This window comes from Harpia harpyja, chromosome 2 (genome assembly GCF_026419915.1).
Source record: "Harpia harpyja isolate bHarHar1 chromosome 2, bHarHar1 primary haplotype, whole genome shotgun sequence".
Lineage (NCBI taxonomy): Eukaryota > Metazoa > Chordata > Aves > Accipitriformes > Accipitridae > Harpia > Harpia harpyja.
The window spans coordinates 78,308,140-78,328,757 of record NC_068941.1 but is presented as its reverse complement, the minus strand read 5'-3'; the positions used below and the strand labels follow the sequence as shown (position 1 = coordinate 78,328,757).

General features: G+C 40.6%; 1 protein-coding gene across 11 annotated transcripts in view; it reads left to right on the top strand.

The window, feature by feature from the left end:
* Positions 1–20,618, top strand: part of ABLIM2 (actin binding LIM protein family member 2) — a 145,042-nt gene that overhangs the window by 47,260 nt on the left and 77,164 nt on the right. For all 11 annotated transcript variants that reach the window (XM_052780573.1, XM_052780569.1, XM_052780572.1 and 8 more), the window contains exons 3-4: positions 7,682–7,865; positions 17,571–17,686. In XM_052780573.1, the coding sequence (XP_052636533.1) occupies positions 7,682–7,865; positions 17,571–17,686 (300 nt within the window). The remainder of the gene's footprint in view (positions 1–7,681; positions 7,866–17,570; positions 17,687–20,618) is intronic.

The window sequence follows — 20,618 nt, the reverse complement described above, 5'->3', positions numbered from 1 at the left end:
TTATAGCTGGTTATTTCAGATATTATAGCTAAAACGCTGCCAGTGACTGACAGGCTTGAGTATCCTTGATTTCACAGACATCTGCTTGGAAAGACTTAGATATAATCACTCCTGCCTATGAAGAGTGATTGGATTATATGGATTATATACCATTGCAAGTTTCCTTCTGTCTTGCTTGCCTCACCTATAGACAGAAGTTTCAGGTGTGAATTGTCCAAGATGGTGAGTGAGATGATATTCCCATGCAGACTGTGAGTGGTCAGCAAACTTCCAGCTGGGGAAGACTTCCCCAAAACCTTTGTGGAAAAGCTTACCGGGACTCATCTGCACCTGAGCACACAACAGAAAGAGTATCACAGTGACAGTTATCTTCTGGAAACGGGCTTAGACTGCTTCAAATTAATTGCAGGTCAGTTTGAAGTTAACTCAAAGCTATAGCGGTGGAAGACTGCCAGGTGGTTGCTATTGCTTCTCACAGGCATAATGGCCAGGAGGAATGTTCCAGGTATAATCATGGGCTTTTGGAGAATGGGCTCCCAGACTGCATCAATGGTGTACGAAGACATGCAGTTTAGCTGCCAAAAGAGAATTATGTCAACAACATACTACATGTCATTCTTGGGATCTTAGTCAGCCACTAATGTCCATCTCGGAGATGGAGGAAAATACTAGAAATGGACATAAAGCTGCAGTGCTGAGGAAGAAAACTTTCATTTAGCTCTGAACAAGCAGAGATCTTTTTCTTGTTTTCTCTGTAATGACATTATGAATGGGTCTTTGTTCCTTCTTTAATTTTCTGGGTCATTGCGTCTTTCTCTCTCTCCTGTGTTGGATTCACGCCTGGTTGCTTACATCAGGCAACAAATGGGAGGAAAAAAAATAGACTTCATACATGCAGTTGCAGGTTGATAAGCAAAATGCTTGATTGTCTGGCAGGCTGAAAGCAAAATGGCACTGTCCGCATGACAAGAAGACCAGTACATTTTACTGTTACAACCTGCTGTAGTGTACAGCGGCACAGTGAGCATAGCATCCTCCGAGCCTTTCAGTACACAGCTGATTTTAAGGTCCAGCACACAGCCAAAAAATTAATGTACTTTCAGTAGGCTCATTTGCCAGCAAGGAAAATAGAGATGCATTTTATATTCGTACAGTGCAAGTGGAATACTGATGACATACAACAGTGGGCTAGCAACGTGCTTAAAGTGCATTCATTAATTGCTATTGCTGCTATTTATTTTTATAGGCTGTAGGCAGTAAAGAATTATGGAGTTAGATTGACTGTGAAATCACACAGCATAAATGACAGTGCTCCAGGTGCTGTTACAGACCGTAGCCTGTTTCTAAGCAAGTAGAGGAAATCCTCAGATCTATATGAGGTATTTTGGCATCAGATAACTGCAAACCATCTTAATGAGTGGAATTACTGAGTTGTCAGAGAAGCCATCCTGAGGTAGCCTCCTCAGAAATGGTGTGGATATCTTCCACCTCAAGTCCCACAGCCTGTCGAGGTACTGGCTTGCTGCCAAATACCGTAAGAGGAGACAAACACATATTTATTCACTACTTAAAAATTACTCCTACAGCTTGTAACTGTTCAGGATAGGGCATTGCCTTTGTATGCGGGGTAATACCAAGAGAAGCAGCTGAGTTACTCAGTATTAGTCTCTTCATTATCATAAGCGCTATGTTTGCAGCGCTTTTCTTGTTTCACTAAGATGAACGTCGGTAGTGGTTGGAAACTGTTTCTAGGTTTTAAATAACCCTAACTTCAGATACTCATTTTGGATGACAGGCATTGGGTAGGAACGGATCTGTGACACAATGCTGATTTCCTATCCTAGGAGAGTGAGATCTGGTAGTTGCCTTCAAACATGCTCCCTAGCATTCCTCCAGCTTTCCTTTCCCTGATTTCTTGTCTCTGCAGGTGTGCAGGATCATCTCAGCTGGGCAGTGTCTCTGTCCGCCTAAGTAGCAGGCAAGGGGCACAGCATCTTGCCCGAGGGATGGCTAAGGGGTCTGTTTTCAGAGCTACTCTTCTCAGCTTTAAATTGGGACTATTTTAATATCCAAGCCAGTATTTAACTGGAATGCCTGTGTTCTCCTCTGGTCAGCTGGGCGTCGAGTTAAATCCTATCAGATGGTTCAAAGAGTGCAGGAGCGCGCGAGGGTTCGTGACTCGAGCTGCGGCTGGTGGAGCATAGCTGGTGGTGGAGGGATGTGTGAAGAGCAGGGGAGGAGTATTTGGCTTGTGGAAAAGCTGTGACTTCCCCCATCCTACAGAGTCAGTGGGTAAGAGGGAGAGTATAACCATGAAAACTCCCTCCTGTGCTCCAGATTCCCTTATGAGCTAGATTTTTCTTCATTCATGGATAAATATAAAGACTTCGCAGAGGCTAGCACCTCTGGGAACTGTAACGGACGTCGTCTCTGTTACGGGCATGTGCCAAAACAAGATGGAAAGAAAGGGCCAAAAGCCCACCCTGCTCAGTTTTCTGTGCCAAAAAGTACATTAATGGACTCTCTCTCTTAGGAGTTTTGCTTGTAGCTAATCAGTTTGGAGGGAACTCTAAAAGAACTGCTGACCATTGACAAGAATTGAGATTAAGGGGCCGAATGTGGCATCGAGGTTTGATACAAATGATTTTCAAAACCTCTTGGAATGCTAAAACACTGAAAACCTGTATGAAAAGCAGTATCACTGATACAGGTAAAAACTTGCGTGATGGCTATGCCTGTTTGAAATCTTTTCATCCCAGCTTTTTCCTCTGAAGAAATATTTTACAGTGTACCTGTTTTCATTTAAAAGCTGTGATGGAAAAAATATTTTTCTTTAATATGGCATATGTAAGATTGCTTCAGCTGAAATCTTCAGAAGTTACGTTTTAGTGACATAAAAGTGGCTGGCTTTATAAAAGAAATATTCAAGAAAATTATAGTCCTCTGCCAGAAAAAAGTTCTTGCACTAAACTGAATCAGTAATCTCCTGATGTACATCAGGAGATTTAATAGCCTTGCTGAGCAGAAGAGGTTATCAAATCTCTGAAGAAGAATAAGCACATTGGCCACTAGTCTCAATTCAATTTGTTATGAATCTAATTGGTTCCAAATAAATTTATACTATAACCTATTTATATGTCAGTTTATTTTTACTACTGTATTATACAGAAAGTAGTACTGTCAGTGGAAAAGAAAGGCCTTCTTTCCATATTTCCCATGCATTTCGTTCTGTAACCAGAGAATTCAAGGACTTGAAATTTGGTGCAGTATCAAGAAACAGCTGAATAAAACTGTTTAGGTATTTGTTATATTGTAATTTTTGCTGAGTACTGATTTTATGGAGAATGACAGATGCATCTGCTTAATTAAGCAGAAGTATTAAACAGAACTTTGTTTTTGAATGTTGATATTTATATTTTATGGATGGTATTGGGTTTAAGGTACCCAAACCCTAAGAAATTTAAAAAGACAACAAGGTTTTTTTTCTAATTTCATCCAAGCTTGTCTCACATTTGATGCTTTTTATGGTTCTAGGATCTCTCTCTCATTATCCTTTAAAAGATAGTCTCTTCAGGCTAATATTTTAACCATATCTCATAATGCCTTTTTAATATTGCTCAGGCTTCATTCCAGAGCTGTAGAGCTCTGAGGTCTTTTTTTTTGTATCTTTTTCATTCTTACTGGGATGCTGTTCCACAGCCTCTTTCCTGTGATGGTTAGAAACATTTCTATTAATTTGCAGCCTCCATTTATTCATGGCCAGGGTTTTCTCAGTTGTTCTTGTGACAACATTCTCATTGTATTTAAATAGCTCTTCATCTTTTCTTTAACTCGCTCTGTTTAAGCTTCAGATGTATGTTGAGATATTAGTTGTTTCCTAAGGTTGGGGTTTTTTTAGGCTAAAAGCCAAGTTCTGCTTGTCTCTTGAAATAAGCTTTCATTCTATAGGTCATCCTGATAGCCTTGCTCTGCTGTGAATCAGTCTTCTGTGGAAATAACTGAGCAAGTTATACCCTGTGCACTAGATGAGGGCTCACAGGGTTTGACATCTTTAGTACTAGCTAGCTCTGTGGGACCTGCTTGGCCCAGTGCATCCTTCCTTGTTACTTCAAAACATTAATGACTTGTAGTTGTCCTGTGATTGCCAATATTTGCAAGTCTTTCTTTCCTTCTGCCACTCAGAAGGGAATTTTTTCATTGCTCCTGTTTGAACGGAAGACGTTTCACCTTGTGCATTTTAAGTAAATCCCTTCTCCATGTCTCAAGGTATCCAGCTCCCCTTCTATCCAGATCCCCCTCTGCACTGATAGTGCCTATGGGCTTTGGGTCATTAGCGCACTTCATTGCCATGGGTCTGCTTTTTTGTGGCAAGAACATTATTGCTATTGGTGTTTCCCTTTGTCATTAATCAGCTGTAGTAATAGCCTTCCTTGGGGCTGTGCTTCTCCCTTCTTCACAAACCACTGTCATCTCCCCCTTGGCCAATTACCTAATTACAATCCTATCCTGTTATTTTTTTCTATTGTATTTATTGCTCTAGAGCTACAGGTAGGTGAGATTTACAGCACTTTCTTTATCTAGAAAGTCATGTATCTTGAAATAGCTCTTTGCAGGAATGAAATCATTGTATTGTGGAGCAAGTATGTTGGTAAGTTGTTTTTCCTTCTTACCGTCCACTTAATTTCTTGCATTTCTTGTATGAATGCCACCGTAGTGTGGTGTGTAGCAAAAGCCACTTGAAGAACCTGTTATCTCCACATGCGGTTCACTTGCAGCGTACCTGTTACAGCTGTCAGGTTGTTGACATTAATTGGAAAGTACAGTAACTTGGGTAGAAAACAATTCATAATCTTCATTCTGCTGTTCAAATGAACATGGAGCAATTTGTGTTCCTCCTTACTGAATTCTGCCGCTCTTTGCATAGAGGGAGGCTGAAGTGATAGCAATGCAGAAAGGGGCCCGATTAGAGATGCCAAGCTCAGCTTTTACTTACTTTGAAGTCCAAATTCCTCGTTTTTCTGTCTCTCTTGGGGTGAACAGTTTCACTGCAGGGTTTCCTCAGAAGCCGGGATTAAGTGCATTAGCGCACACTGCTTTGGAGTAATACACAGCAAGCCGTAGTAGTTGTGACCTCGGTGAGAGCAGAGAGAAAGGCAGATACCTTCAGGGTGAGACAGTGCCATCAGACGCCAGGGTCGGGGCTGTCCCCGCGCCCACCTGCCCTGAACCTCGCGCTGGGGCCCTGTTCGCAGCAGGGAGACAGGGCCGGCCGGGCCGCCCGTAAGGGCCCACGTCAGCAGTAACAACACAGAGATTTCCTTGTCTTACCGCTCATTTAGCAGCGGAGTAGTGGCAGGCGTGCACGACGGAGCAGTGGCAGATAATTTGTGGGTACACTATCGACTCCTCATCCTCCCCTTGTTGTGGAAGCCCAGCTCCAGGTCCCTCGTGGATGGCACAGACCAAAATGTGTAGGTCAGTGCCTGCCCTATAGCTCGAAGCAGTTCTTGGTGGCTTTGTTCAGCTGCACTGCAGTCAGATGTGCCACGACTGGCATAAAGAAATATTCTATAGGGATGTAACCCCTCCTGCTCACTTCAGAAACCCAATAACGTCCTTTAACTTTTTTCTCTGTGATCCACTCTGGAGGTTTAAACACTGTATGATACAATTTAGAACTGCTCTAGTGCATCATTAGTATCAGCTCAGCATGCTGTTCAGCATCGTCTTAAATCCGTAGCTGATTTGTGCTTCTGTCACACCAGTACGTACCTAGGTGAAATATATAGACTGAAAGAAACTCGTAATATTCAGCAAGTCATGCCATATTTTTGAAAAGTGTTCAAAAATCATGTCCTTCGTAAAAATTAGAGCAAGGATGAGAAAGAAGAATGTTAAAGCGAATGTGTTAAGCCTGTGAAATAAAGCACGTAAACAATGTATTGCAAGATAAATCATCTAATCCAGCGTTGTTGTCTGTGACAAATGCAATATAATTGGAATTATTTTGACTTATGAGAAAGGTTAATTAACCCATGGTTCTTCAGTTCTTGATCACATACTAATAGAGTTTCACCATGATTGTTGTTTTCTGTCACTTTGTGGTTGGGGCCATCTCCAGGCAGAAAGATCAGGGTTTGAAGGCCCACTCGGGGTTTAAAGAGGGCCTTGAGCCCAGGCCTCCTGTGCTGCGGTCTCTAACTACTAAGAAAGATGATAAAAAAAGGGCAGGTGATTGGGTGTGTTTTTGAATGAATGTTCAAAATGCTTGCTTGGGGTTTCTGTGCTGTGAGTATGTGTTATTTTGTGCCTTGAGCATGCCTGCTGGACTCATTTTGCATAGGTTAGATGCAGTATGACTGATTCTGGCATTGCAGACAGGCTTTGGTGTGAGCTGGGAGGCTTTACTTTACTTTTTAGTTTTTACTTTAAAAACTGAAGTGCCTGTGGACTCTCAGGTACCTAAACAGAAATCTCAGGTTTGAACTTTAAATGTTTAGGTACCTCTGCTATTTTGGGACCAAGGCTCTGAGCAGCTCTGCAGCGTTTTGTACATGCAACCCAAATTTGATAAGCAACATTCCCACTCGTCTTCTGTGTGCTGTATGTGAGTAGTGACACTGCTGTGGTTGTCTGTTCAGCCTTGTTTGACTAAGCACTGTTTGCTGCTGGAAGCGCTTCCCTAAAAGCACGTCCCCAGGAGCAGAAGTACGTAGTAACAAGTGTGCTGCTGTGACTTAGAGTAAAGTAGTAGTCAGCACAGCAACAGAATCACCATTTTGAATTCCAGTTCTCCTTAGAAATCAATTCAAGCCTGTTTTCAAAGATCCTGGTCAATATGGATGAGGATCATCTTCTACATCTCTGTCTACTTCTCTATGACTTCAGCCAGACTGTTGTACATCTCCTTTCCCATCTTGTATGTTCTCAAAATGCCAGCCTAGCTTCATCCCTGGTGCAATGGAGAAAGCCCCTGAAAAGTCTCACAAGCCTTTGGTCAATCAACTTTAACTCTTTCCTACAGATTTTGCTTAAAAAATAGAAATTGACAGATAGGATTAAAAACTCTACTTTTGCCAGGAGCAGGTGGTTCTGGAGATCCCTCCAATTCATGCTTTGTGAGTGATGTTTATCAGGTAAATGTAAGATCTGATTTAAAAAAATTATCTTGTAAACTTGTGGAAGTTTACAGCTGTTGCCATGCTCATCAGACCCTGTGTTTAGAGGGAGCAGTATTTTAACCACTTGTGTGTCCAGGAGGAATATCAGACATTGTAATCTGTCAGAGATGTTTCTTTGTAACTTTGGTGCTTTAGATTTTGAAGGTTTGTATCCTTTATGGATTTCCTTTAACCTATTAAATGTGATGGGTGTTGTATATGCTAGCCCTGAACTCAACTCCTAAAGACTTAACTCCGTACTAGCAGCCTCTGCACTGAGGTTAATATTTTTTCATGGAATAAATCCAAACTGTTAGTGTACAAAATACATCACTGATGTAATTTGCTATAAAAGTAGTGTTTTTCAGATGCACAACTGTTCTGTGATCATAAGCCCATATATTGAAGTGCCTAAATACTCCACTAGGAACTGTACTGATCATAGGTGAAAAATCAGCATCATCTCAGAGAGCAAGCTTTGCTTTTCCAGCCTTCTGAGTCTGCCTTTTCTCTTCCTGCAGCTTGTGGATGTGACCTGGCTCAAGGAGGATTTTTTGTGAGACAGGGAGACTACATCTGTACTTTGGACTACCAGAGACTCTATGGCACACGGTGCTTCAGTTGTGATGAATTCATTGAGGGAGAAGTGGTCTCAGCACTGGGCAAAACCTATCACCCAGACTGTTTTGTGTGTGCTGTCTGCAGGTATGTTTTCTACATGAAGTTGTGTCTCATTTAAAAACTAAATTTTGAAAGACCAATGCCAGGCATTCAAACTTACAGCCTATAGCTGGAAAAAAAAAAATAGTTCTGTTTTCTATTATCCACTTCTTAAAGAGTAACAGAATTTAAAAAAAAATGCAAATTCATAGTGCCTCTTTTCTTCCCAAATGCTTTTTCTGTTTTATGGTATCTCATGTGTGAGGTTTTCAAAGTGCTTTAGAAACTGCCAGTGCCTCTACTGTCAGGCCTTTTGCCCCAAATGTTGCTTTATTTCCCTGGTGTCTGCTAATTTGTCTTTTGTTGGCTGAAGTTACAAAGGATTCCAATGCCAGTGGCTGAGTCTTCGGTGAGCCAAGTGGATACTGTATTAATAGATCTAAATGGAAGTTTCAAAGTGCTGCTTCCAAGAAACTCCAATATTAATTTAAAATAGGACAGAAGGGTCGTGGACTCACAAACACTTACGTACATGTTGGATGTCACCGAGGATCTCCAGCAGCCATGGAGGTGACAAGTGACACAGCACACAAGATTGTCCCCCGCTACAGCCCAGTGTAGTTCAGTGAGATCATTTCCCATGTGGGTACGTGCAATGTTGCGACCCAGTGTTGGTGGGGATGTTTGCAGACTCTGCAGTAAAACAGATTGATGTCTGTTTGACCTCCATCTTAATCCTCTTCTGTGGAAATAACACAAACAAATCTGTTGAAGACTTCAGGAAGAAACTTTAAGTCCACCAAACCTTCAGGAAATGCACTGTTACAGCAGTTTGGAGCAAATGGAAATGCTGTAATAATTTCTCTGGCTAAACCTGAGCCTGTAGCAGTACAAGAAAAGTAACCCCACGTTCAAAGGGAAAGCACAACGGGGCACTGATGCACCACATTGTAGATGCTGTATGTGCTGGTGCCTCTGGCCGTCTGCCAGCCCAATCTGCCCAGCTTGTAGGGCTGCTGAGCTCAGATGTCCTCCTGTGCTGATGCAGAAGAAGGACTTCAAATTCCAGAACAGCCATGGTTCATGGCAGGATCTCGATTTAATATATCAATTGCAGGAGTAATTAAATAGCCATGTTAAGGGGAAGACTCTGAGACTGACAAGTCTTTATTATATTAAATTCTGTCTGTTCAAGTTTTGCTATATTTAATAGGAGATTTTTTCCTTTTGGATACTATAAACAAACATGAAGAGTAAAGGTAACAAAAAAGCCTAAAATATTTTTTTTTTTTTAATAGGAGGAAAAATTATTTAATTGGGTAATTATGGATTTCATGAGTGAACTGCTGGCTGTACATGCTCTTGGCCTGTAGCCTGTCAGCATTACAGCTCTTCTGCAGATAAGCACAGCTAATTCTTGGTATCTTTCTTCTTAGCACTAGTACCATCTATAAAGTGAGGTACTTCTTCAAGAGAAAAAGAAAAACTGGTTGATTCAGTTTTCCTGCTAAATGTGTTTGTATCCTCAGCCACACCATTAGGGTTTATCATTCAGGCATAAATTATTTACCTGTGTGTTACTGTACTTAGTAGCTTGGTACCTAACCTAGGTTGCAGTCAGGCTGTTGGATATACTAACATCCTGCTGTATTTACTAAGTCCTTCCGCTGATAGTTTGGAGCTTGGCAGTACAATTTGTCTCGTCTCCCTGGAAATTCAGAATAATTTTCTGTATGACTAAACTACTTATTCTTAAGTATCTAACTATTCAGGTGAGCTGAATTGCAATACAGGGAAATACTACCTGGAACGTGATACAAATATGTGTATTGAAGACATGCTGAGGCTTTTAAAAATTAAGTTCCTGATACAACAGTGTTTCATATAAAAAAAAAAAAATCAGAGATGTTCCCTAACTTTCTTTATAACTAAATAGTTGGATTAAAAGGTATTTCACTGATGAAGTTTCTAATTGCTGCTGTCTAAAACTTCAGTAGGACGGCCTGGATCTGCTTCTGTTGCTTTCCTTAGAAGGACACGCAAATTCATGTTGTCTTCATCAGAGCCAATTAATGCCCTGCTGACTAGCAGGATTCAATTAGTGTCTCCCAGGGGGGTTGTAACACTGACTTGTGGTGCAGAGCAACAGAAGAATCCTGTAATCTGTTTATAGGAAAAAAAAAACTGGACCAGGTTCTCAACTGCTTTAAATCAGCATTGCTTCAATTACCCTACTCTCTGGAAGCCAGGCATGATTTATGTTTTTTCTATGGGAAAGTGTCTTAACTAAACATCATCAGCATTTATTTTTTTGAGTGATATCCTCAGTAAAAGTAAGATGGGTAGACTGCAAATACATGTGGTTTAAGCAGAAAAAAACCCTTTCTTTTGTTTTGTTTAAAAAAAAATAAAGGGCAAAAAAATAGAGCCATTTGATTTGACGTACAGGATTATAAAGCACTCCACCTTGGCACTTTCTTTGGTGGTAGGAGTCAAGAGTACCATTTGTGTTTTCATTTCTTACAGATGGGCAGAAACCTTAAATAACAGGCCAAAAGCATGCTGTCTGAGGTAGTTGGCTGATCACACAAACTGCATCTGATGTTGCCTTTTACAGCTGGACTTTAGTGTGGGTGCTCTATTAGAAATCTGATTTCCAGAATGGTGTGAACTTGAGAGGTGATGACAGCCTGACAGTGGGGCTGATCCTGCTCTAATGGAAACCAAGCAAGGCTCTTACCAACTTCAGCAGGAAAACATTGGCAGCAGAAGGTGCTTTGCACTCATGACACAGGTCTCCAGAGTGGTGCGGGATCATTAAGTGCTTCAAATGAGCACTTTTATAACCTGTATTTCTGTAGCTTTGAAGTAACACTTTTAAACTGTTCCTGCGTTGAATAGTAAACCAGTCACAGTAGCAATTCCCTTTTTTTCTTATTTTCAGAGAAGATAAGATGAGAATAGAAACTGGTGGGAAGTGTATATTGCTTCAGATGGTAAAATCAGTGAGAAAATCTAATGTGCATACAGCTAGCTGGGGCAGTGGGAAAAAGCTAGTAATGCAAGCCCATTCGTTTTCTGGAGCTCGTGGTATTACTACTTTTGAATGCCACGTGGCCCAGTGGCACAGAAAAGAGCTGTGTTGCCTGGTGCCCTCTGCACTGTGTTCATAAGCTTCTGCCCTCTTCCGTGAAAAAGCTTGTGTGTCAGAAACCCAACTCATCCCTGGGCGTGCATCCCTTGGGACTCAGATGCTATTGCCCAGGGCTGCCACAGGTCACCGTGTGAGAAAAATGAATTAGTATTCAGAGAAAAACTACTTAAAGTACAGTATAATGTATCGTCCCGTGTGATTGTTTCTCTGTATCTTGCATTGACCAGTTGGCTCCTAAACAAATTCAAGTTTTAACTGCATGTTTGCTCTGATGGCATAAAGATTGAGGGTTTGGCCCCCTCTTCTTCAAGCACTGTTTATAGTCTGGTGAAATGGTTTTCTGCCGTTGTGTTTCATGATGATAATGCCTAAAACTAGGAATGAGTAGAATAACAACATAGATTGGAAAATGTTGCGGATTAACTGTTTACTCTGAATTCCCAGGAAGTGGGTGAGCAGTCCTACAGCTTCATTAATTGGAAGGGGCTGTGTCCTCCAGAGGGCTGCCAAAGACATTTTCTCCAAAAGGTTCACATGTTTGTAAAAGTGAAATAGAAAGAGGGAGAAAAGTAAGGCTATCTGTATCAACAGAAGCTGAGTTTTATTAAAATCGTGCATGCAGCTCTTACATGGGTGTCAGAGGCAGGACTGTATGGCTCCCAGGAATATCTTACGCAGGATGGGAAGGGGCAGGAAATGGAGTCTTTCAAAAAGCAATGGGTAATCATACCTGTAATAATACATCTGAAAATGGAATTTTTGGGAGAAGTCTTAGTGTGATAATAAGTTAGATAAATGTATTAATACATCTATGCAGAGCATCCATACATAAGATGTATGGTCTGCATAAGGCTGTACTATACGTAGACTCTGTATTTGATTTCAGTGTTACTGATGTGCTGTGTGTGCATAGGATATCAAAAAATCTGGGTTTTGGTTTTAAGCGTTAATGTAATTGGTAAAATTGGGGATGTTGTTTATTCACCCAGTTGGAGGAATGTATATAATAGTTATCCCTTTAATTTCAGTATTCTTTTAATTAAAGGTTGGAAAAATACAGCTTTTTGTGCCATGTAAATGATGAAGAGAGGACAGTTTAACTCTTACTTAGCTGGGGGGATAAATTAGCATATATGTGCCAGGTTAATAACCAAACAGGTACATGTTTGCTTTACAGAGTTTGGATATCTAAGTTCAGTATTTTGTCTGAATTTAGGAAGCTTTGCCTTGAAACAGCATATTGACAGAAGGTATGAGCCATGCAGAGATGAATAATGTGTGGAGGGTCAAAAGGCAATTACATATTCTTCAAGGGGTTTTGTGCCAGATCCAGATCTAAAACTTCTCTCAATCCATTTGTATTTCTGTTATCTTCAATAAGGTAATTCACTGTGGCCAGGCAGTTGAATATAAAAATTCAGAAAACTAAAAATTTTTTTTTTTTTAACAGAGAGTTTTATACTCCTACATACAATACTGCTGTTTCTAGAAAGAAGCTGAGGGCTTTTGTGTATGTAGTCTTAAGAAATTAAGACAATACTGAAAATTAGAAGTTAAAATTCAGTTTGTTCTGGAACGTAGAAATTACGTCAGACTTTTTGAATATGCTAAACCTTTTTAATTGCTCACTTTTTTTAGTGCTGCTGAATTTTGAAAGAGTTTGGTTCCCACTCAAGCAGTACTGGGTACTTCTTAAAGCATCTCATGATGCAGGCTTCTTCATCTGGATGTTGAGGCCAAAGTTTTGAAATCAAACTGAGTGTTGTTCTTGGCATTTTGATTCTAAACCAAATACATTTATCAATGTATGGTGCTTCCTGAACAAAGGAGTCTTGCTGTGCTGCTCTTCAGGTTTACGCATGGAGCATACCTGTTGCCCTAGAGTCATGTAAGATGGAAGGGATCTGTGGAGGTCCAGTGGTCCAGCCCCTGGCTCAGGGCAAGTCCAGTTCGAGCAGGCTGCTGAGGTCATTGTCCCATCACATTTTAAATATCTCCAAGGATGGAGATCCCACAGACTTTCTGGACAGCCTGTTCCAGCATTTGAGCATGGTCATGGTAGGGTTTTCTTTCCTCTTCATAGTGAGTTGGCATTTCCCATGTTCCAGTGGATGTCTGCTGCCTCTAGTTCTTTCACTCTGTACCTCTGGCCAGAGCCTGGCTCCAACTTCATATACACGTCATCAGGTAGTTTTAGACAGCAATAAGATCTCCCCTGAGCATTTTAAGGCTGAACCAGTCCATCTCCTTCAGCCCCTGATCATGCGTTCTGTGCTGCAGCTCTGGACCTAGCCACCTCCACTGGTCTCCCTCCAGTAAAAGGTGTCCTGAGGAGCCCAAAGTGGTACACACTGCTCCAGATGCAGTCTCTCAAATGATGAACAGAGGGAAAGATCATTTCCCTGGACCTGCTGACTACACTAATGCAGCCCAGTGTGCTGTTGGCTGCCTTTGCCGCAGGGACACTCTGCTGACTCATGTTCAACTTGGTGTCCACCAGGACCCCACGGCTTGTTATGCTCTCCAGCTGATTGACCCCTGAGTTGTACTGGTGCATGGGGTTATTCTTCCCTGGGTGCAGGACTTAGCATTTGCCCTTGTTGATACTTGTGAAGGCAGTAGATAGCAAGTAATGTCCACTTTGTCTCATCAGGTTTAATGCTCTGGGTCAAATTCGTCTCTATGGAGCAACCCTGAGGGATGTGATTGTACCAGGTACAAATTAGAGCAGAATTTGATCCTCTAGGTCCTTAAGTTACAGTCTGACATTACACTTGACCCAGTGTAACTGCAGTCTGCTACTGAAATGAATAGCTTTGCTCTCCCCACAACCCTGACCATATGCTTCTGTTAATTTCCTTACATCAGATTTAGTTGACTGTTTAGCCACAGAGTCAGATCAGACCTTTCTGTGTCAGCACACAGTTACCCTGGATTAGGCTGATGGTGGTATGATGTTTTACAATATAATTTTGTTGGTGAGCTCCAGTCGTTTCTGGGTTTACAAATATTGTAGGCAGGTGTATAAAACAAAATTCATGGGGAAATGAATCATAGAAGATATCTTAAAATCCTACAAGTCATTTCAGAGAGCTGCTTTAAAGATGCTCTTAATTCTCATTTTAAAAATAGATTATCCAACTGTGAAAATCACACTGAATATTTTTAAAAGGATAAGTAGCTAATTAAAACCCATACCTAGCAATGTTCAGTGGGTTACTGGTGGTAAGATGTCATTGTATTTGAAGGCAGATATGCTGCTCTTAACCTACAATGCTATATATAGTCCTGCTCACAAGTTAAAGAGCTCAGAAACTGAAACCTTGTTAATTGAGTGTTACCACCTTCTGTTGCGCCTTCACTCGTACCGGCGCCTTGAGCAGGGCTGCTCGTGAAAGGGAGAGGTCAGATGTTACAGAAATACTGGCAAATGTGTTGTGTACGAAGTCTGGATTCCCAATGAACAAGATAGTGAAGCAAACTCTTGAGACTTAATTACGGGTTTAGAAGACCGATGAGGGAAGGCAATGTCTGCCTGTACCTTTGGGCGGATAACTTCCAGGGAGGATTTATCTGGTTTTTTTAGAACAAGGTGTCTTACAGATGTGGAGAACTTAATAGAGAAGTGAAATTGTTGCCCTGTCCCGTCCAAATGGAAGGGCACTGTGATTAGTTACTAAACTCTTAGAAAATAAACCAAGATATGTTATGGGCTAGGAAAGCCCCCACATGCCCTCCCCTCTAAGGAGGCTCTGTGGCATGCTGTGGTGCCTGTGAGCTTTGGCATGTTTTGTGGGATGTCACCTACCTGGCTCTGTCTTTGTGCCATAGGACGTCAATTTTCCTATTCTTCTCTTCTAGTTTTAACTTACTTTCTTTCAAATTGTCTAATTGCCTAACGTAGATGAGCCAACTCAAAGTGATCAGTTCCTGCTTCTAGTTTACTTGATGCTTGGTGCATCTGTTTGAGACGGGCTTCTGTGTTCAGCTGGAAATTCAGCTGAATTTTTGTTAGGTAAATCACTGAGTCAAAAAACCATATTAACCTTCCCTCTGGCTACTGCTCCTAATATACTAGATACAAGAATGCTGAGTAGTCACGGTCATTCTTCAGAGTAGTGAATCATTCATGGCTTCCAGTACATCACCATCTCCAGGATTATTAATGGTGCAAAGCCTGCCACTTTACTGAGGCATCTCATGGGAGTTCAGTTGCGTCATTAGCTGAGTCCCAGTCTTGGTCCCCATAAAGACTATGGCAAAACATGCTTGATGGTAATATCCTGCTCAGGGCATGCAACTGTGCATATGAATGAAGGATGTTGGGGTGGTTGTATGGAAGTGCAGTTTTGTGATTGTATCTGTGGAGCAGGTTGCCATCTTTGTAGGGGTTTAATTAGAAGCAGATTACCAGTGGTCATAATAAGTCTATGCATAGCTGTAAATCAAGATGAGTTGTCTTCCTAAAAACATGTAGGAGGTTGATTATAAATTCTTGACTCAGTTCTGGAACAGTTGAAATTCCTTGGCTTGTGCCTTTCCAGGGCAATCAATAGTGCTAAGTTCTAGACTTGATTTTGTAATATTTTGTTAAAATGAAAACATGATTAAATGGTTTCTTTCACATTGTCAGTAGAGTACTAGGACAGCATTTGAATTATATCACTCCATTTTTGAGACAGTTTTTGGTAATTAGTCATTAATTTTTATTATCTACATAGAAGTGTATCAGATTTACTAATTTTTATTCAAATGTATGTATGTTCATTTCAGTAAACTTCTAGGTTGGACCAGATGACCTCCAGAGGTCTTTTCCAACCTCAACTGTTCTGTGATATTCATGAAACCCTTTTATTATTCCATATATTAGAAGGCTCTGTGACTTTAAGCAGTATAAAAATCTGTTGCAAATAAGAGTTAATGACCTAACCCCCCCCCCCTTTTTTTTTTATTATACGTAACACGGGAGCTTGGTGCTGCTGGATTGCTGCAAGACAGGACAGACTTGCTGCTCGCCGGAGCAGTGTGGCTCCATCACATCCTGCTGTTGTACTAGAGAGAGTGTTGGCTTCTTCTGATCAGGTTATTGAGTGAAATTGATGGTAGAAAATCCACTCTTGAACGGGTGGAAATTTAAGACTCCTGGATCGGTACTAACATGGTGTTGGGCCTGTTTGTACCGGAATCACACATGGAGCATTTAGTTGTGTCAAAGAGCAAGACAATTTTAAAGGCTATTTCCATAAAATATTTTTCCTTATCTTAACTTCAGGTAAATAAGAAGGTAGCAAGTATTTGGCGTATAAAGTCATTAGTAAAGGAAAAAACAAAAAATGAAAATCAGAATTCATTATCAGGTATCCAAAGATATAACAATATTTAAACTCTGTGTGTCCTCACGATTTTTGAAGTATTGCCTATGGTCCAAAATGGATGACAGTGTTGAACACTTATTTAGCTGGTTTAAAGTAGATGTTAGTAACATTATTTAGAAACAAAGGACAGCATTGCTTTTGTTCTTTTTTTAAGTAATAAAAATTTTCTTTTAAATGCAACACAAATGTAGAATAAGCCACTCGGGTGCTTTAGGGAGCAAAATAATGTTTATGCTTAGCAAAAGTATCTGTGTAGCTTTTGTAGTGAAGACAACCTCTCAATTGGTATGAATTTGATAGCGTTTGTGCGGTAATGTAATGCAGAATTTTAATGAAATGTTAATGAAATAATCTGATCAGATGGACTTCACCATGAGGCAGAAGGCCTGTGTTGTTTGTGCCCCACTTAAACCATATTTTGATAGCTCTCTTGCGATTTAGTTGGACATGAGCTTTGGGTGGAGTGAAATGTGTTTCTAAATCCTCACCATCCTTTGCTGCATTATGAAGTGATTTGTCCATCTGGTCATCTTAGAGAAAAAACCTCAGCAGTTTCTGTGCCCAGAAAAAGCTCATGGTGGAAAGCTTTTTGTTTTAAGGGCATTGATAAAAAGGAAGGATTTAATTAAATGTAAGGAGAGCTGTTGTTGAGTAAAGCAAACAAGTAATGTAGACACTTTGGGTTTTATAACTGGGATAGATTTTCTCCTATGAGAATTCACCAACATTTGCTTTCTAAACATACAGATTAAGAGAAGGACCTTGATATGATCAAAGTTGGGAGGACAAGTGCTGTTTTTTTAATGTATAGAAGTCATCACTCTCATGCAGCATTTTAACATAAAAGCAGCTTCCTTTGCCTGTACTTACTCCCTGTAATGCCAATTTTATTTTCATTCTGTAACTGATCCTGTTAGTGATCAACCCTTGCTGATACTACATTTCTTAGATACACAAGGATTTGGACTTGAGCACTCAGTGTGGTTTTGTATCTTTAGCTATTATTTTTTTTCTAAGTAGCTGTAACATCTGCATTTGCAATTGTCTGTTTGATATGTCCCTTTGATACTTTAGCCTCCAAGTGGCTGAAAAATCATGAATGAGAACTGGGCAAGCAGAGAAAAAGAAACAGAGTAATAATCAGTTCCTTTATGGAAAGATATTTCATTTCGATAAAGGCGTGAGACTGTAACCTGTTTGCTTTTGTTTCCTCTGTTGTAGGCTGCCTTTCCCCGCGGGTGACCGGGTAACTTTTAACGGGAAGGAGTGCATCTGCCAGAAATGTTCCCTGCCCCCTTCCAGCAGCACCGGCTCTTTCCCTGTACAGAACCTGCGAAGTAAGTAGGGGTTTCTGCTCTTTTCTGTTGGTACTTCTTAGTCTGAGCAGGTTTAAAGACCAAAATTTTACACCAATATGTGTAACTGGAACTTCTACCACTATGCTGGATAAAAGGTGTCAAGAATACAGTGTAGTCATGTGAAAAAGTATTTGGTAGTTTTTTGAGAAAGTCTGATAGTAAAAAGAAACACAAATGGTGCCATTATAGGGTTAACAATACACAGAACCTCTCAAAACATTTGATTAAAACTGGGGTAAATCAAATTACTTGGAGAAAGGTGAAATATAGATGTTAATATTTTTGAGGATTTAGTCCAACTCCAGCTAAAATAAAATCCAATGTGAGATTTAATAATTTGTGAGAGTTCCAGTATTGCTTCAGAAAATTATCAGTGACAGGTCTGCATGGCTAAATACTATACAGGAAGGGTTGATGTATGCAATGTGACCAGAGGGACATTTGCCTTGACCTCAGTACTATCAGAAGATACAAACACTGCAGAGAAGAAACGTGGTCTTTTCATACCACCTTTTTTGCAGCAGATCATAGAATGGCACTGTTGCTCTGAACTCTGTTCCTCTGCTGATTTGTTCAGGAGAAGCTGCCACGCTTTTAAGAGCAACCACTGCTTTTATGTAATTAAACCGCAACAGCAATTCATTTAAACAGCAAAGACAAAAATATTTTTAATGACTATCACATCGCAGCGAGCTGGATTCGGCGTGGTTGAGGAAAGACCCCATAGATTGGTCTCCTTTGTATATAAGGAATCCAGCCCACTTCACGGAGGGATTTATCCTTTTTTTTCTTTTTTCTTTGTTTTTCCCCGCATCTGTCTTTTTACAGAAGTTTTCACCATCTTCTTTCTCCAGTTTGTCAGCAAAGGCTGCTTTGTGAATGCAGTGAGATATGCAATGTTGATTCCTCTCTTGCTAATGCCGTTCTCTTTTGGGGAGGGGATGGCCCTCTCTCTTAAGTGCTTTCTCTTGTCACTTGTTCCAGAGACGGATCATCCTCAGCCATCTTGGCTGGCTGCATTTGCAGATCCATACTTTAATGGCCTATCATCTGTTTGGCTCCTTTTCATATGGGAAAAGTGGCTTTGACTTTAATGGAAATTTTTTGCCTGGTTGAGTACTGACAGAACAAGTTCATTTGATTATCTGTGATACAGAATCCTTTAATATGCTTACATTGCCTTTCTCTGTACACACACGCACCCCATGGAGAGTTTTTCTTGCATTGCATTTCCCCAGCTCTCTCAGGTTGCTGCACCGAGTTTCCCCAGTGCGCAGGTACCTGCAAACCTCAACAAACTGCTTGCCTCAAAGGGAGACAGCACTGGAAGCATATCCTTGTGGCAAAACCTGACCTTGGAAAACAAAAGTTTAGCTTTTCTCCAAATAAAATCTCAAACATACGTATTTAAACCTCAAATACAGGTCTGCTTTAAATCTCATTAGAAATGGATGAAGTCTTTCCATAAGTTTCAGTGGAATTGGTTAAGAGTCTTGGTTCAAACTTGGATGATATCTGCCACACTGTAGACTGGACTTCTAAAGGAATTTGATCTCATCTTCACCTGAGACTAACCAGCTCTGCTTTTCAAACGATGTACTGATGGGGGTGAGCTGATAGATACAATGACTTCTCAAAGGGCAAACTGAAGTCCATATCTGGCCTGCAAGTAAATTGTGCCATGATGTTGCCAGGATCCCAGACAAATATCATCCTTACCTGTGTAGGCTATATCCTTTCTTAACCCCTCCTTACTTCATTTCCTCAGTTTCTTGCAGTGCAGGTGCAGGCCAGCATCTTCTGATTTCGTGATGATGTGCAGCACCCAGCTGAACCAGGAGCTGTGGAGCTCATGGGACTCAAGAAATTGGATTGCAATGGTATAATCCCTCCTTGGTGTGGGGAATAGAGCTTTGATGGGTCAATGGGAAGCACTGCAGCCACAAATACATGGAGGTGCATGCATGTATGTGTTGCAGGATATGTAAGAGCCTGACAATACACAGAAAATTAACAAAATACCTAAAAAGATAATAAGGAATTTGGGAAACATTCAGATTAATATGTGATATGTGAAAGAGCAATATGTAATACCAGCTGTTTTCCAAGCACCTAATCCTTAGGCTAGACCCAGTGTTTCAGGAATAAACAAGCAGCATCAGAGACATCTTGGTTGGACTGGAAAACTGAAATTCCAGAGTGGCTGTCTGTAGCTATGCTACATATTACACAAAGCAATAAATGGCATGTCTCCTTGTTTTAACAACAGTCTTCTTGGAAAAGACCTTACTGTTTTAAATGAACAATTCATTTATAAAAGAACAGTAGTGCACAAAAACATGTGACTTCAAGCAGGCTGAGTCAAGGACCAAGTAATATGTTGACGCACTGTTACGTTGGTTTTGCTCCTGGCCCAGAACTGCCTGATATGTACTATGTATGTTATTTGTCAGCCTATTTATCTCTGACTTGAGCTCAAGAATGTTTTCAGGAGATGTCTTGGGACTCACTGAGCTCCCAACATCACTGTCCCTTCTGACCAGTCTTTCTATTTTCATCCTCCCACTTTGGTTTTGACCTCCTTTATGCGTTACATTTGGAAGAAATGAAGAATGTCAAATATTTGCTTTTTGCCAGAGTCCTTGATTTTTTTATTATTGTATTAATACCTACCTACCTGTTCTGTTTCATTTATAAAACACTAGCTGTGAAAACCTCTTGTGGCAGTATTGATGTTGAAACAGTACTCAGGGAAGAATATGAACATGTAGCAGCAAACTGATGTTTTCTGCAGAGTTATTGGTTGAAATTAGGTGAGTCACCAAAGGATGCTGCATCCAAGACAGGAAGACAAGGATGTCACATCAGTAGGCACTGTTGTCATAGCAACCACAATATTTGTTTTTAATTA